General features: G+C 43.9%; 1 protein-coding gene across 2 annotated transcripts in view; it reads right to left on the minus strand.

Annotated features, from left to right (window-relative positions):
• wdfy2 (WD repeat and FYVE domain containing 2) overlaps positions 1-17400 on the minus strand; it is a 44215-nt gene extending 26815 nt beyond the window's left edge. The window contains exons 1-2 of one of the 2 annotated variants that reach the window (XM_070894000.1): positions 17196-17400; positions 9697-9764 (exon numbers count right to left, since the gene is read on the minus strand). In XM_070894000.1, the coding sequence (XP_070750101.1) occupies positions 9697-9764; positions 17196-17332 (205 nt within the window). In that variant the 5' untranslated portion in view covers positions 17333-17400. The remainder of the gene's footprint in view (positions 1-9696; positions 9765-17195) is intronic. The other variant, XM_070894001.1, reaches the window with a different exon arrangement.
• Between the last annotated feature and the right edge of the window lie 1562 nt (positions 17401-18962).

The following is an 18962-nucleotide window of genomic DNA, read 5'->3' on the forward strand; positions in this document are numbered from 1 at the left end:
AGAATGACGTGAGTATCACGTGTAGCGAGTTGGTCTTACCGCAGGAGAAGGGTCCACAGCCAGCGAGGGAATGGAAGACCAGCAGGAAGAGTAGTGCAAGGAAGGTAGTGCAGGGGTCCCCTGTGGTCATCCCACTGCAAAACAGATACACTGCTTTGAGTGCTGTTGAGGGGGATGACTCATCAGGAGCGGGCAGCAGCAGCCAAGTTCATGGCACCGTGGCTGGCTCGGTTGCACAGGAGGGCAGGAAAAAGAGTGGGCGAGCGATAGTGATAGGGGATTCAATTGTAAGGGGAATAGATAGGCGTTTCTGCGGCCGCAACCGAGACTCCAGGATGGTATGTTGCCTCCCTGGTGCAAGGGTCAAGGATGTCTCGGAGCGGGTGCAGGACATTCTAAAAAGGGAGGGAGAACAGCCAGTTGTCGTGGTGCACGTTGGTACCAATGACATAGGTAAAAAAAAGGGATGAGTTCCTACGAAATGAATTTATGGAGCTAGGAGCTAAATTAAAAAGTAGGACCTCAAAAGTAGTAATCTCGGGATTGCTACCAGTGCCACGTGCTAGTCAGAGTAGGAATCGCAGGATAGCTCAGATGAATACGTGGCTTGAGCAATGGTGCAGCAGGGAGGGATTCAAATTCCTGGGGCATTGGAACCGGTTCTGGGGAAGGTGGGACCAGTACAATCCGGACGGTCTGCACCTGGGCAGAATCGGAACCAATGTCCTCGGGGGAGTGTTTGCTAGTGCTGTTGGGGAGGAGTTAAACTAATATGGCAGGGGGATGGGAACCAATGCAGGGAGATAGAGGGAAACAAAAAGGAGGCAAAAACAAAAGACAGAAAGGAGATGAGGAAAAGTGGAGGGCAGAGAAACCCAAGGCAAAGAACAAAAAGGGCCATTGTACAGCAAAATTCTAAAAGGACAGAGGGTGTTAAAAAAACAAGCCTAAAGGCTTTGTGTCTTAATGCAAGGAGTATCCGCAATAAGGTGGATGAATTAACTGTGCAAATAGATGTTAACAAATATGATGTGATTGGGATTACGGAGACGTGGCTCCAGGATGATCAGGGCTGGGAACTCAACATCCAGGGGTATTCAACATTCAGGAAGGATACAATAAAAGGAAAAGGAGGTGGGGTAGCATTGCTGGTTAAGGAGGAGATTAAGGCAATAGTTAGGAAGGACATTAGCTTGGATGATGTGGAATCTATATGGGTAGAGCTGCAGAACACCAAAGGGCAAAAAACATTAGTGGGAGTTGTGTACAGACCTCCAAACAGTAGTAGTGATGTTGGGGAGGGCATCAAACATGAAATTAGGGGTGCGTGCAATAAAGGTGCAGCAGTTATAATGGGTGACTTTAATATGCACATAGATTGGGCTAACCAAACTGGAAGCAATACGGTGGAGGAGGATTTTCTGGAGTGCATAAGGGATGGGTTTTTAGACCAATATGTCGAGGAACCAACTAGGGGGGAGGCCATCTTAGACTGGGTGTTATGTAATGAGAAAGGATTAATTAGCAATCTCGTTGTGAGAGGCCCCTTGGGGAAGAGTGACCATAATATGGTGGAATTCTGCAGTGGGATGGAGAATGAAACAGTTAATTCAGAGACCATGGTCCAGAACTTAAAGAAGGCTAACTTTGAAGGTATGAGGCGTGAATTGGTTGGGATGGATTGGCGAATGATACTTAAGGGGTTGACTGTGGATGGGCAATGGCAGACATTTAGAGACCGCATGGATGAACTACAACAATTGTACATTCCTGTCTGGCATAAAAATAAAAAAAGGGAAGGTGGCTCAACCGTGGCTATCAAGGGAAATCAGGGATAGTATTAAAGCCAAGGAAGTGGCATACAAATTGGCCAGAAATAGCAGCGAACCTGGGGACTGGGAGAAATTTAGAACTCAGCAGAGGAGGACAAAGGGTTTGATTAGGGCAGGGAAAATGGAGTATGAGAAGAAGCTTGCAGGGAACATTAAGACGGATTGCAAAAGTTTCTATCGATATGTAAAGAGAAAAAGGTTAGTAAAGACAAACGTAGGTCCGCTGCAGTCAGAATCAGGGGAAGTCATAACGGGGAACAAAGAAATGGCGGACCAATTGAACAAGTACTTTGGTTCGGTATTCACGAAGGAGGACACAAACAACCTTCCGGATATAAAAGGGGTCAGAGGGTCTAGTAAGGAGGAGGAACTGAGGGAAATCCTTATTAGCCGGGAAATTGTGTTGGGGAAATTGATGGGATTGAAGGCCGATAAATCCCCAGGGCCTGATGGACTGCATCCCAGAGTACTTAAGGAGGTGGCCTTGGAAATAGTGGATGCGTTGACAGTCATTTTCCAACATTCCATTGACTCTGGATCAGTTCCTATGGAGTGGAGGGTAGCCAATGTAACCCCACTTTTTAAAAAAGGAGGGAGAGAGAAAACAGGGAATTATAGACCGGTCAGCCTGACATCGGTAGTGGGTAAAATGATGGAATCAATTATTAAGGATGTCATAGCAGTGCATTTGGAAAGAGGTGACATGATAGGTCCAAGTCAGCATGGATTTGTGAAAGGGAAATCATGCTTGACAAATCTTCTGGAATTTTTTGAGGATGTTTCCAGTAGAGTGGATAAGGGAGAACCAGTTGATGTGGTATATTTGGACTTTCAGAAGGCGTTCGACAAGGTCCCACACAAGAGATTGATGTGCAAAGTTAGAGCACATGGGATTGGGGGTAGTGTACTGACATGGATTGAGAACTGGTTGTCAGACAGGAAGCAAAGAGTAGGAGTAAATGGGTACTTTTCAGAATGGCAGGCAGTGACTAGTGGGGTACCGCAAGGTTCTTTGCTGGGGCCCCAGCTGTTTACACTGTACATTAATGATTTAGACGAGGGGATTAAATGTAGTATCTCAATTTGCAGATGACACTAAGTTGGGTGGCAGTGTGAGCTGCGAGGAGGATGCTGTGAGGCTGCAGAGCGACTTGGATAGGTTAGGTGAGTGGGCAAATGCATGGCAGATGAAGTATAATGTGGATAAATGTGAGGTTATCCACTTTGGTGGTAAAAACAGAGAGACAGACTATTATCTGAATGGTGACAGATTAGGAAAAGGAGGTGCAAAGAGACCTGGGTGTCATGGTACATCAGTCATTGAAGGTTGGCATGCAGGTGCAGCAGGCGGTTAAGAAAGCAAATGGCATGTTGGCCTTCATAGCAAGGGGATTTGAGTACAGGGGCAGGGAGGTGTTGCTACAGTTGTACAGGGCATTGGTGAGGCAACACCTGGAGTATTGTGTACAGTTTTGGTCTCCTAACCTGAGGAAGGACATTCTTGCTATTGAGGGAGTGCAGCGAAGGTTCACCAGACTGATTCCCGGGATGGCGGGACTGACCTATCAAGAAAGACTGGATCAACTGGGCTTGTATTCACTGGAGTTCAGAAGAATGAGAGGGGACCTCATAGAAACATTTAAAATTCTGACGGGGTTAGACAGGTTAGATGCAGGAAGAATGTTCCCAATGTTGGGGAAGTCCAGAACCAGAGGTCACAGTCTAAGGATAAGGGGTAAGCCATTTAGGACCGAGATGCGGAGGAACTTCTTCACCCAGAGAGTGGTGAACCTGTGGAATTCTCTACCACAGAAAGTTGTTGAGGCCAATTCACTAAATATATTCAAAAAGGAGTTAGATGAGGTCCTTACTACTAGGGGGATCAAGGGGTATGGCGAGAAAGCAGGAATGGGGTACTGAAGTTGAATGTTCAGCCATGAACTCATTGAATGGCGGTGCAGGCTAGAAGGGCCGAATGGCCTACTCCTGCACCTATTTTCTATGTTTCTATGGCTGATCTGTACCTTAACTCCATTTACCTGCCTTGGTCTCATATCCCTCAATACCCATGCCCAACAAAAATCCATTCATTTTAGTTTTAAAATTTGGGTTGCAAGATGAAGACTCAATACATCAAAGACAAAAACAGTTCAGCTCAGGCTTTCCAACTCAGTCACCTTACCTCAGTATTCAAAGTAGTTGGATAAATGTATTGCCTCTGCTTAATGAAACCTTTTACATAACAAGAATTAGGAACAGGAGTAGGCCATCGAGCCCCTCGAGCCTGCTCTGCCATTCACAAGATCATGGCTGATCTGGCCATGGACTCAGCTCCACTTACCCACCCACTCCCCATAACCCTCAATTCCCTTATTGGTTAAAAATCTCTCTGATTTGAATACATTCAATGAGGTAGCCTCAACTGCTTCCTTGGGCAGAGAATTCCACAGATTCACAACCCTCTGGGAGAAGAAATTCCTTCTCACCTCGGTTTTAAATTGGCTCCCCCGTATTTTGAGGCTGTGCCCCCTCGTTCTAGTCTCCCCGACCAGTGGAAACAATCTCTCTGCCTCTATCTTGTCTATCCCTTTCATTATTTTAAATGTTTCTATAAGATCACCCCTCTTCCTTCTGAACTCCAAGTAAAGACCCAGTCTACTCAATCTATCATCATAAGGTAACCCCCTCATCTCCGGAATCAGCCTAGTGAATAGTCTCTGTACCCCCTCCAAAGCTGGTATATCCTTCCTCAAGAAAGGTGACCAAAACTGCACACCGTACTCCAGGTGCAGCCTCACCAATACCGTATACAGTTGCAGCAGGACTCCCTGCTTTTGTACTCCATCCTTCTCGCAATGAAGGCCAACATTCCATTCACCTTCCTGATTACCTGCTGCACCTGCAAACTAACTTTGGGATTCATGCACAAGGACCCCCAGGTCCCTCTGCACCACAGCATGTTGTAATTTCTCCCCATTCAAATAATATTCCCTTTTACTGTTTCTCTCTCCCTCCCCCCCCCCCAAGGTGGATGACCTGACATTTTCCAACATTGTATTCCATCTGCCAAACCTTAGCCCAGTCGCTTAACCTATCTAAATCTCTTTGCAGCCTCTGTGTCCTCTACACAACCCGCTTTCCCACTAATCTTTGTGCCATCTGCAAATTTTGTTACACTACACTCTGTCCCCTCTTCCAGGTCATCTATGTATATTGTAAACAGTTGTGGTCCCAGCACCGATCCCTGCGGCACACCACTAACCACCGACTTCCAACCCGAAAAGGACCCATTTATCCAGACTCTCTGCTTTCTGTTCGCCAGCCAATTCTCTATCCATGCTAATACATTTCCTCTGACTCCGCGTACCTTTATCTTCTGCAGTAACCTTCTGTGTGGCACCTTATCGAATGCCATTTGGAAATCTAAATACACCACATCCATTGATACACCTCTATCCACCATGCTAGTCATATCCTCAAAGAATTCCAGTAAATTAGTTAAACATGATTTCCCCTTCATGAACCCATGTTGCATCTGTTTGATTGCACTATTCCTATCTAGATGTCCCGTTATTTCTTCCTTAATGATAGCTTCAAGTATTTTCCCCACTACAGATGTTAAACTAACCAGCCTATAGTTACCTGCCTTTTGTCTGCCCCTTTTTTTAAAAAAAAAATAAAAACAGAGGCGTTACATTAGCGGCTTTCCAATCCACTGGTACCTCCCCAGAATCCAGAGAATTTTGGTAGATTTATAACGAATGCATCTGCTATAACTTCCACCATCTCTTAGTACCCTGGGATGCATTTCATCAGAACCAGGGGACTTGTCTACCTTGAGTTCCATTAGCCTGTCCAGCACTACCCCCCTAGTGATGGTGATTATCTCAAGGTCCTCCCTTCCCACGACCAGCAATTTCTAGCATGGTTTCTGTGTCTTCCACTGTGAAGACCGAAGCAAAATAATTGTTTAAGGTCTCAGCCATTTCCACATTTCCCATTATTAAATCCCCCTTCTCATCTTCTAAGGGACCAACATTTACTTTAGTCACTCTCTTCCGTTTTATATATCTGTAAAAGCTTTTACTATCTGTTTTTATGTTTTGTGCAAGTTTACCTTCGTAATCTATCTTTCCTTTCTTTATTGCTTTCTTAGTCATTCTTTGCTGTCGTTTACAATTTTCCCAATCTTCTAGTTTCCCACTAACCTTAGCCACCTTATACGCATTGGTTTTTAAATTTGATACTCTCCTTTATTTCCTTGGTTATCCACAGCTGGTTATCCCTTCTCTTACCGCCCTTCTTTTTCACTGGAATATATTTTTGTTGCGCACTATGAAAGAGCTCCTTAAAAGTCCTCCACAGTTCCTTAATTGTGCCACCGTTTAGTCTGTTTCCAGTCTACTTTAGCCAACTCTGCCCTCATCCCACTAGTCCCCTTTGTTTAAGCATAGTATGCTCATTTGAGACACTACTTCCTCACCCTCAATCTGTATTACAAATTCAACCATACTGTGATCACTCATTCCGAGGGGATCTTTTACTAGGAGATCGTTTATTATTCCTGTCTCATTACACAGGACCAGATCTAAGATAGCTTGCTCCCTTGTAGGTTCTGTAACATACTGTTCTAAGAAACAATCCCGTATACATTCTATGAATTCCTCCTCACTTGCTACCAACCAATCAGAAACCTGAACCTATAAAATCAGGGCCACCTGTTTTTGACCACCGTAAGCCTGCTTGTAGCCCCGCAGAGCACAATAACCCATTCCTTAAACCCACATCTCTTGCAGGAAATCGGAATCTTCGATTTCACCAAATATGCTGGTTTTCGACTGCATTGCTGCCAGCGGAAATTTCTGGTCCAAGGGGGAACACGAAAAGTCAGTCAAAAATGAATGAACAACACTGGGCTGTTAGTACAGCCACTTGGAAAGGTTGGCGTCATACTTGAGGATGCGCGCTGATAATAGTACATATCTAGTTGGTACAAAGTCCAAAGATACAGTAAGTCATTGAAAAAAAAAATCAATCTTTGGTGGCTACTGCATGAACCTTCACATTTCAATGTGAAGAGAGCGATCTTTTCAACGATTAACACACCAACAGTGGGAGACAGGAGAGCAGCACTCCATGCATGCACTTCACTAAATACATGCAATACTCACCTTTCCAGTTTCATAATGCGAGCAGGTTCCCACGGTGAAAAGAAAATCATCACTACCATCAGTTCAGTACAAAAGTAGAGTATTTCACTCATTTCTTTTCATCTCATTCTCTCTCCCCTTCTCTATTTTTCCTTCACAACCTACAAACTGTAGATCACACATTGTTTGAGGTGCCCAGTTCAGTTAACATTCTCAAGACTTGGTGAGTCTTCTCTTCTACACTATAATCTGGAGCTGCTTTTCTCAACCAATATGCCCCCAAACAACAAAAATACTTGACACCATATGTACATTTCCCCCCCACCCCCCGCAAAGTTTTCCCTTGAGCTTCTGTCTCATACAGCCTCTTCTCGGGGTGGTTGTTCCAGACAATGGCAGCACCTGACTCAAGCAGCCATTCTTCACGAGAGCTTGGCAAGGGTCCACAGCCTGCTCAATTAAAAAAGGAGTTCACCACCAGTGGGCACAATTCTGTTCTTGTCCAAAATGGTCACATCTGCATTTCCAGCAAAAAATGGTTTACTCAACAGGAATGAGAAGTAGTAACCTTTGACAATTTTTCTCCTCCCAAATAAGGGATGCATAATATAATTGTCAAACATACATCGGAACATCACCGATTAAGACCCTCGATGGCATAATCCAATGACTAACAAGTTACTTTCCTCAGGGTTACACTGACTGTTAAAAAGCAGAAGTTCAAGGCTGCAGCAATTAATTATCAATTTAGCAATAAAAAGAAAGAAAATTAGACTGCATACTGTAATTGCTCAATAAAGTTGATGCAATATGCTCTGATCAATACTGGATGTTTATATTTAGAACAAATTATAGAAATTGGAAAGAACAGTTATCACTTTTTATACATGTCCAAAGCCACATCTTGGACCAGTGACAGCTGGAAGGAGGAAAACCCCAGTGTGCCAAGAAGCTAATGCGGCATTCTTCATGTGCCCATTCCTCAGCACATCATTGGATGGCAGTTACAAGCGAGAACTCTGGCCTTCCTTCCAGTGCAACTTTACCACATACATCCTCACTGCAACGCTCCCCAACAGAACACAAGATAGGAACCTGAATGGGAAATTCACTGCCATTAATTTGCAGAGTACCCACTGCAAAATGGAGCAATGTACTGCACCATGAGAAAATTTAATTTGCAACAAAAAGCTAAAAATGAGAGCCGAAACGGAACTTTATGGCTTCAATCCAACTCTCAATCTGTTGTCTGGAAGACCACACTGAAGGAGCCTAGGAACGTGTGTGATCAGTTAATATCAGATTTCAGGCTCAGTATACACGACAGGCAAAGACTGATCATTTGTGCTAATTACACCCTCTTCCTCTGGATTTAGAGTTAATCCTGCAGATATGGGATGTACTCCATTTAAGCCACAAATCAGAGTGCACTGGCCTGCTGGTACACAGAAGGATTGTAAAGCAGACAACCACCAAACTGAAGCAATAAAGTTTAAATCCATCACAGCATCTTGCAGTTAAGTGCTCCTCTTTGGGAATGATCAGATGGAGAATAATTTGTGCCTTAGGGATACCCAGGGGAAATAAATTATTTACCTGCTCAGCTATAGTACTACATTGTATCCAGAGGCAATATGGTGCATCTGATATTTCTCAGTGTCTCCACAAGTCACAGTCAGCAGTTGCTACATTTCTTTTGTCACATTAGACACTAGCCATCAGTCACCCATCAACTTGGACTTGTACAACATCTTCAAAGACCAGTGAGGAAAAGGGGGCTGTGACAGATTGGTAGCAGGAGGGAGGGGTGGAGGGGACTAAATGGATAGCTCTTTCAACAAGCTGGCATAGGAACGATGGGCTGAATGGCCTCCTTCTGTGCTGTATGATTTGATGATTCTAGGGTAGGGCATAATAATGATGGCGGCGGCAGTTTTGAAGAAGGAAAAACAACACCGGTTAAAGGGTCAAAATGATCACTGAATTGAGGAGACGTCCCATGAAGGGGAGGAGTGTATACGAGCTGGAAGAGGAGTGTTGACGGAGTAGGGGGAAAAAGAGCAAAATGGAACTCGAGTCAATCCAAGCTGATCTTGTAAACCTTTCCAGCAAATGGTTGAAGAAACATATTGACAGAGGTCCAGGAGCCAGTCATCTGGTTGTCTTCTTGATCAAGAAATAGATCCGAGCATTGGGCAGGAATGTCTATGTCCAGCAGTGTGCTCCTCAAGAATTATTCAATAAAGGTTTACCAGGAAGCTCATGCAAGGTATATTTGTGAACTGGCCTTTACTATCAAGCAATCCTCATGATCCAAAAATGATATTAAAGCTTACTGTTGCTAATTTATATCTTCTTTAATCTAACAGTTGTCAGAGCTCTGGATAGTCACAGGCATTAACCTGTCTCCATTCTCCATCATCAGGAGGGTTGAAAAAAATGTAATGACATCAGATATTATGGCAGCAGTGGAAGTAATAGCTGAAGCTGTTCAGAAAGCCAGGTCAACAGTTGATTTAAAAACACTTCAATGGCAAGTTTATATTTCATTTTTGATATCAGGATATGTCACTCCCCAAAAGAAAATTCGTAACTAAAATTTTCTGAGCTTTTCCGGGAGTATTCCTTTAATTTTATTCTATGTCGATTAATACACAGGCTGAGTATTTCCAGACACATTCCTGCATTCAATTTTTGATGGAAAAAACACTTACATGCCATTGAGTGGTAAACACTTGGCCAGTACTGACCACTGTCTCTCTTAATCCACACACGAATTGTTCTAGAAAAGGAAAAAAAAAGCAGTTCGTTAATGATTTTATCACCACACACTCATCCAATAAAGGGGAATAAACAAGCTGAACTGTGACAGTGCTCTACTTCTCAACACTTATTTGCACACATTATTAAAAACAGTAGATCATGAGGCTCTGTTTAGGACCATGGTTATCTGCCAACACAACGTCAAGGCTCATGAATAATAAACACTTGGACATAGTATCAGAGGGCACCCTGCTCCCAGCAAAGTGAACTCCATAACCATCTTCACAACAGCAAAGGAGCAGAAGGAAAAAAACAGTTTCAAAATAGAGAAATATCTCAAGCCCGATTTCACCATCAAATTGCTTAAGTCGCAGGACAGTTAAGGCCACATTCACACTGCTGTGGCTTTTGAATTCTCAAATGTGCCCATGTGTCATCTCTGCACATTTAGACTGCTAAATCTGTCTCCCGCAACCTGCTTACAGAATCATTGTTCATTTATAATTCTAACACCAGAATAGTTTAATAGATTGGCACCGGGAAGTCGGGAACCAGTTTAAAAAAACTGCTGTCTCAGAATCTGAACCAACAAAGCACTCGTTAAAAGCTGCTCAAAGTGCCCCACAACAACTATTTGTACACAGTGTGCAATGATGTCATGATATGAATGAACTATTTTAAGCACATTTGCTGATAAAATGCTACCTTGCTTTTGTTAAAAATATGAAAACTTGTGTTTCAAGATCTAGTCACTGTATCGGAAACTTAAGTGACCAACAGGGCACATCCACTGATACATTTTCAAATGACTCTTGCAGGAAACAAGCATGCACCAAGTGTCTATGCCAAGACACCACCTTCAGCAATGTTCTGCCCAGTTGGGTCACAAAGATGATGGTTATGGATTTCACTGCAGTGCGCAACTGTAAGTCACAAAGGGGAGAATGCAAGAAAATGAGATGCTGATCAGCACTGTTAAAGTAACACACACACAGAATAAAAATACAAGGAGTGAGTTCTATCTGTAACAATGCAAGGCATGAGTCAAGATGTGTGCTCATCTAAACTCCACAACCAAATTATAGCCTTCAACTTATTTACTGGTCACTTAACATTTATTTTGGGAGGAGACACAGATTATTTACACTTTCTTTGCTGCTATCCAGCAGTTGTGGTGCCACAGTAGCAGCAACCTTAGATAGTTGCTAAGTGACAGTATGCACGTTCATTCAAGAAAAAGGGAGAAATTATAAGGCTGAGAGCTTGATTAAATGTTTATTTCCTACACGTGAATGCGCTGTGGTTGCTGGGCTAGTCCCAAAATGTAACTTGGTCTCACAGGAAAGCACTGAACCCTAACTGCCCCAAAAGCAGACAAACAGCAAGTGGTAGCCCACTGTCACACAGCAGCAAGCCAATGAGAACCAATCAGGCAGAGGAAGTAGTTCGCTTGATCAGCACTCCATCCACCAGCTCAAACATTCATCCCCCTCCACCACCAGTGTTACTGTGGCTGCAGCATGTACTATCCACAGGATGCACTGCAGCAACTCGCCAAGGCTTCTTCGGCAGCACCTCCCAAACCCTCGACCTCCACCATCTTGAAGGACAAGTGCAGCAGGTGCCATCACCTCCAAGTTAGCCACCATCCTGACCACCACACCATGTATCACCATTCCTCCCTGATCACTGGGTCAAAATCCTGGAACTCCCTACCAACAGCAGTGTGCCAAATTTCCACGAATATCACTGATCTGACTGCAAGAAGCACAGGATAGAACCATGGAGATTGGTCTCCCTCCCTCTGCTAAATAACACCACACAGAATGCAGCTAGTCAGGATCATAACAGAGATGGGGATTGAACCAATATGCGATCATTTTGCACTACCACACACAGCTCCACCTTCATTTTTATCTGGTGACAAAATTAGACCCAGAGGATTTTTGGCACTTGTGGAACCTTAGCTCAATTGTCAGCAACTTGAGAATGGGGGCAGGGCAGGAAACAGTAACAAAAGATACCAGTTTGCTGTAACACCCATAAATGCTAACTTATCAAAATTTTATCTGAACAGTGAAATCTAAATGCCATCATCAATAATCATTAGAGATACTCCTATCATGTGGCTGAATTCCTGTTGCAATTTTAAAAGATTGAGGGGAAAAAAATCGTACTCAAGAGCCAATAAATTTAAATTAAGCTTCTTGCTTTGCAAAAGATAAAATGTGAACATAAGACATACTGGGCATTTTAAAAAGGATTCCAGCCCTCGGACTCTGACAACTCAATCGCAGCGCAGAGCTTATTAAAAATGGGCTACAACAGTTTCATTTTAAACCTATAAATATCAAAAAGTCATTGTGCCCGACAGAACCCCCAAGAATTGAGTTGGATTATTCTGGCTTTGATTTGCAGACTTCTGGAAAGAAGAACTAACTTAAGTCAATGAACTGTACATCGGAAATATGACCACAAGTTTCCTTTGGTCCAAAAATATCACTACCTGAAAAGTGAACACTCTCAAGTTGCATTTATCTGTCTGTGACACGGGAGGCAGAAATAAAAAGCCCATTTAAAAAAACAGCATTGTTTGGGCTTGAAATCTCTGAAGCATGAGTGTGACAGGATCACCCAACAGTTCAGGAATCTAGTTGGCAGTACATAGATAGCTACACAAGCACTATCATTTGACCCAACATTTTACTCCTGGTCATTATTACACAGCACCAAGTGATCAGGGATTAAAGTTAACTAAAGATCCCTCTATTATTGCAGCTGTAAAAAGAATATAGCATGTCTAAATAAATACAAGTGTCACCAGACTGAACTTCATCTCTGTCTGTCTTTCTTGAGAGCTCAGAGGTTTACTGATGAGGTCATGAGGTTTTCACAAACACTGATATCACATTTTATAAAGATCTGGAAAATAGCTAATTGACCCGCTGTTCAATGTTTTATCGAGGGCCACAATCCCAAGCAAAGCATTACTTGAGGTCCACCTTCCACAAGTGCTGCATCAGAGTGGTGGGGTCAGAGGTCAGCAGCAGTGGTTGCTCACACTGTGCCCGAGTTCAACTGTTCCACTGACAGCTGTCAAGGTTCGTGGAGGCACTTTCATGCGAAAAAGAACAGAAGCACTACAGGATTGACAGTTCAAATAAAACTTTTTTAAAAAAAACAAATGCACAACTTGAAAGGTGGTGCAGAAGATTCAATAGCAACTTTCAAAAGGGAATTGGAGATATACTTGAAAAGGAGAAATTTTTAGGACTATGGGCAGAGCACGGAGTGGGACTCCTCTTTCAAAGAGCTGGTACAGACACGCTGGCTGAATGGCCTCCTTCTATGCTCTACAATTCTTTCAATCCAGTCTGTCCTTCACTTGCAATGGAGGAGGCATGCGATGGATCTGACATTTTAGCTGACTCAGACTTTCGCTGCAAAAAGCATGGTGCACATAGTAAAAGTAGAAATTTGTATGATGTCACAATGTGGAAAGCGAATGGACAGCTCCACCATCCAAGACTAATCCACTGCAAAGAATCAATACAAGCCTAAGAAACCCAGGGACACAGAACAGAATATCTGCAAATGGCCACAAGTAAAAGGGCAGACAGCACTGAGAATAGCACTTACTTAAATCAAGACCCCAATTGCTTAATTCACTCACCAGTTTTAAAGGGAACTGCATTCTTGGATTTTGTGTTGCTGGCAACTTTGGTCGGAAAAATAAAAAAGCAAATTATTTAAATGGGGCACGATTACAAAGTGCTGCAATACAGAGGGACCTGGGGGTCCTTGTGCATGAAACACACAGTTTGCATGCAGGTGCAGCAAGTAATCAGGAAGGCAAATGGAATGTTGGCCTTTATTGCAAGGGGGGAGAGAGTATAAAAGCAGAGAAGTCTGCTCCAACTGTACAGGGCATTGTTAAGACCACACCTGGAGTACTACGTACAGTTTTGGTCTCCTTATTTAAAAAAAGAAGGATATACTTGCATTGGAGGCAGCTCAGAGAAGGTTCACAAGGTTGATTCCTGAGATGGAGGGGTTGTCATATGAAGAAAGATTGAGCCTATACTCCTTGGAGTTTAGATGAATGAGAGATGATCTTATTGAAACACAAGATTCTGAGGGGGCTTGACAGGGTAGATGCAGAGAGGATTTTTCCCCTTGTGGGGGAATCTAGAACTAGGGGGCATAATTTTAGAATAAGGGGTCACCCATTTAAAACAGAAATGAGGAGGAATTTCTTCTCAGGAGGGTCGTGAATCTTTGGAATTCTCTACCAGAGCTGTGAAGGCTGGATCTTTGAATATATTTAAGGTGGAGATCAGATTTTTTAATAAGGAGTCGAGGGTTATGCAGAATGGGTCAGGAAATGGAGTGGAGGCCAGGATCAGATCAACCTTGATCTTATTAAATTGCAGAGCAGGCTCAAGGGGCCAAATAGCCTACTCCTGCTCCTATTTCTTCCGTTATGTAATTGCTACAGATTGATTTGATTCTTCCCACCCAAATGAAATAGTGCTCCTGTTACCTCACAGTCAGAGTGAGCCTTCGACACAGTGGTATCATTCCTGCCTCCAAGTCAGATGGTGAAGGCTCTGAATTCTGGATACTCTCGTCCAGTGGGTGAATGGTTCCCCCCGCCGCATCGTATGGGTTTTGGGAAGCCCATAAATCCCTCCCTCCGTAAAGGATTAACCACCCTAATCAGCTGGTATAAGGATGATTACGGCCATGGAAGAAGCGTTTACGTCGCAGCCTGTCAGACTGTTAATCAGCCTGCGAATCCTCCCACTACTTCACACAGTTCTCCAAGAAGAACGAGAGGTACGTAACTAACCACCATTTGGAATCTGTGCAGGCTCAGTGGCAGGTACCCCTGCCTTACTATAGAACCCTAGTTTTCTGCTAATCTTCCTGGAAATCAAGCCCGAGCTTGGCGCAAACCAGATATAATGCAACTGAGCATGTTCATCGATTTTTTTCTGACCGAGAAGTTCTCCTATTTAGCTTTGGATCAATGAGAGATCGAGTTACCGGTCCAGAAAACCAGACTGTCAGCAATTTTTCAAGAATATCTTTCTTTTTAAAAAAAAAAAAGTGACTCTGTAGGAAAGGATGCTTGATTACATGCACACACTGGGAATTCAATTCAGTGGAAAGATAAAGTATTTATGTAATGTCTTATGTTCTCAGGACATCCACAAGCACTTTACATTCAATGGATTACTTTTGAAGCCTAGTTACTGATCTTATGTCAGCAAATACAGCAGCCAATTGGAGCACAGGAAGATTCCACACAGAAAAATTAGTAAGGTGAGCAGATAATCTAGGTTTGGTGGTATAGGTTGAGGGAGGAATGTTGGCCAGGAGACAAGGAGAAGCCCTGCTGTTCTTAAGTGAAATCAGGAAGCATGTTGTCACAAAGGAAATTGGAAATCTGAATTTTCTCTCCCCCAAAAGGCTGTCGAAGCTGGGACAGTCAAAGCTTGCAAGACCGAGATTGATATATTTCTGTTCGGTAAGAGCATCAAGAGAAATGGAACAAAGGCAGGTAGATGGAGTTGAGCCACGATCGGAGTGAATAGCAGAATAGCCTCGTGGGGCTGAATGGCCTCCCCCTGTTCAAATAGTGCCACTGTTTTTTTTTGACTTTCTGCACAGGAAGACGGGGCCTCACTAGAACATCTCATCTCAGACCCCTGCAACATATAGCACTCCCTCAGCACTGCACTGAACCATTGGGCTGCAGAGGGGACAAAACCCACTACCTTCTGACTCAGTGTGCTATCAACTAATGCCAAACTGACACTGAACAGATCAGAGACCAAAACCTCGCCACCAGACTCAGTACAAGAGGATGCTCAATTATTTGTCCATTTCCATTGTGGCTGTGAACAAACGAGGTTCCATCATACAGGAGGCCTGACCCACAATTCAGGAAGTATGTAAAGGAGAAAACCCATTCACTCCAGCTGAGGTAGCAAAGAGCAAGCCCATTACACCTGGAATCAGATTTTTTTTTGAAAAAACAAGCAATGCTTTCAAGAACAGGTGAAGAGAACACAATAACATTTTAGAAAAAAAACTAGTGACCTTCTTACAATGAAATTGGTATCTAGCCAGCATTTTAACTGTTAAGGTTTTGGAAGGGAGGAGTGAATTTTCTAAGTCTCAAGTGGCAAACACATTTTATAGAATTAACAACTTCCTTCCACTTGGCTACTCTTCTCTGAAAATCCAACAACAGATTGTCTCACCTGCTTCCAGTTTATGAGAAATCTCCAGCTTCCTTTGAAAATGCTTCATCTTTAGTGTTTCATTTCAATTGATGACTCCCCTGACTATCTATAAATCTACAATTGGCTAAAGCTATTTTCCATATAGTATGCATACTAAGCCATCACTCCTTTATTTAGTTCTATTGCTAGTGCAAAATCTTTTTTCCTGCCCTCCCTCATTGGAATATCCCATTCTGCTATGAACCATTCCTCCTCAAGCATGCTGATCCCTCACCACTCACTTTTAGCAATCTCTCATTTCCAGACCTACTTCTCCAATCCCTCACCTCTTCCCCTTCCCTCCAAAACATTTCCTCTTCCCATTCAATGGTCCCTCATCTGCCCCAGAGTGCTTCACTTCTTTCTCCCTTGCAGTCCTTCTCTTCTCCCCCAATTCTCAACCCTACTGTCCATCTCCTCTCCTTTCCCTTCCCCACAACTCTATGCTCCTCTCCAACCCACTACCCTGTCCTCTTTCACTTCCACCCTCCATGACTATTTCACCCATCCCTCTCCCTCCTTTCTGTGCCCACTGCCCCATCTTCATATCTCCTCTACACGCTCTTCCCCTCTCTTATCTGCTCCATCACCCTCACTCACTCCCTCCCCCCCCCCCACCATCCCATCACCCGAGGGTTGTAAATCTGTGGAATTCTCTGCCCCAGAGAGCTGTGAGGGCTGGGTCATTGAATATATTTAAGGCAGAGATGGACAGATTTTTGAGCAATAAGGAAATAAAGGGTTATGGGGAGCGGGCAGGGAAGTGGAGCAGAGTCCATGATCAACTTATCCATGATCTTATTAAATGGCAAAACAGGCTCGAGGGGTCAAATGGCCTACTCCTGCTCCTATTTATTAGTGTTTTCCCCCATACCCCTCTCTACCCTTCTCCAACCACCATTCCCCCCCCATTTCATCACCCCCACTCACTCCTCCCCCTCCTCGCACCACCACCCCTCGCCTCGCACCCTCACCGCACCCCCTCGCTCCTCCCCACTCATTCCTCCCGCCCTCCTCGCACCCCCTTCGTCCTCCTCGCACCCCCTCACTCCCTCCTCCGACCTCCTATCAATTCGCTTCTCCTCCCCGTACCCCTTCCTCACTGTCCCCATCTCCTCCCTTCCACTCCCTCTCCCCCGCCAACCCCAGCTACCGACCTGTCCTCACTGACGCTGATGACTCCATCCTCTTTGGGGATGATGACTGCCATGTTCACCACATCCTGCGAGCCCTCGATCTTGTTGAGCAGGACGGGTCTGCGAGTGAGCGGTTGAGGGTTGGTTTCCGCCGCCATGGTAATGTTGCTGTTGCTGTTGCTGCTGCTGCCCGGTCCGGGCCCGGACCCTGCGTCACGCCTACCTATGCGCAGCTCCGGAAACTACTGCAGCCGTTCAGCTCCGATATCCATCCGGCCTGTGTGGCAAAGAAATGCTTCCCCTGGGCAGTGGAGGAACTTTAACTGGTAGACGAAATATGTTCGGCCTATCGCGAAGGAATAGTAATTTATGGTGGTTTAAAAATGTTAACTATTTTGATGTCAATGTCTCACTTAAATAAAGCTTCCCGAGTGTGATTGGATTTGCTACCGGTATAAGTTTTGCTGGTTGTCAATATCCTGCATGACATTTCTCCCATCACTTACTCCACTGATTATGATGTATTTTATTCTGAAAAGTAAACACCATTCTATTTGTCTATCCGCATATCTTTCATATGGAGTATTAAAAATACGGATATATGCACGCATTCCCTGTCAACTTCACCATCAACATTTCCAATGTCCACATTGTAATGGAAACTGTCCATGTAAACTTGTCACGCTGCATCAGTGTATCTGGCAGGAGGATGCAATTACAATGCCACTTGCACTGCAGAGGAAGGCTGATGTAGAAATTTCTGCAGTGGTTTCTCTTCTTTCCCCTGTAACGCTACCGCTGGAATCCCTCAACGTTCTTTGCTTTTGCTCCCTCCTGTTTCTCCTGATGATACAAAGATAGGTGGGAAAGCAAGTTGTGAGGACGATGCAAATAATCTACAAAGGGATGTAGATAGGCTAAGTGAATGGGCAAAAATTTGACAGACAGAGTATAATGTGGGAAAATGTGAGGTCATCCACTTTGGTAGGAAAAATTAAAAAATGAATTATTATTTAAATGGGAAGAGATTACAAAATGCGGTGGTACAGAGGGACCTGAGGGTCCTTGTGCATGATACACAAAAAGTTAGTATGCAGGTGCAGCAAGTAATCAGGAAGGCAAATGGAATGTTGGCCTTTATTGTAAGGGGGAGAGAGTATAAAAATAAGGAAGCCCTGCTACAACTGTACAGGGCATTGATATGATTACACCTGGAGTACTGCGTACAGTTTTGGTCTCCCTATTTAAGGAAGGATATACTTGCATTGGAGGCAATTTAAAGAAGGTTCATGAAGTTGATTCCTGAGATGGAGGGATTGTCATATGAAGAGAGGTTGAGCAGGTTGGGGTTTAGAACAATTAGAGGTGATCTTATTGAAACGTATAAGATTCTGAGGGGGCTTGACAGGGTAGTTGGAGAGAGGATGTTTCCCCTCATGGGGGAAACTAGAACTAAGGGGAATAGTTTCAGAATAAGGGGTCTTCCATTTAAAATGGAAATGAGAAGGATTTTCTTCTTTCAGAAGGTCATGAATCTTTGGAATTCTCTACCTCAGAGAGCTGTGGAGGGTGGGTCAGTCAATGTATTTAAGGTGGAGATAGACAGATTTATGCAGATAAGGGAGTCAAGGGCTATGGGGAGCGGGCAGTGAAGTGGAGTTGAGGCCAGGATCAGATCAGCCATGATCTTATTGAATGGTGGAGCAGGCTCGAGGGGCCAAATTGCCTACTCCTGCTCCTATTTCTTATGAGCTACATGCTGAGACTTGGTGACACACGTCAGGTTCC

Source organism: Pristiophorus japonicus, chromosome 11 (genome assembly GCF_044704955.1).
Source record: "Pristiophorus japonicus isolate sPriJap1 chromosome 11, sPriJap1.hap1, whole genome shotgun sequence".
Lineage (NCBI taxonomy): Eukaryota > Metazoa > Chordata > Chondrichthyes > Pristiophoridae > Pristiophorus > Pristiophorus japonicus.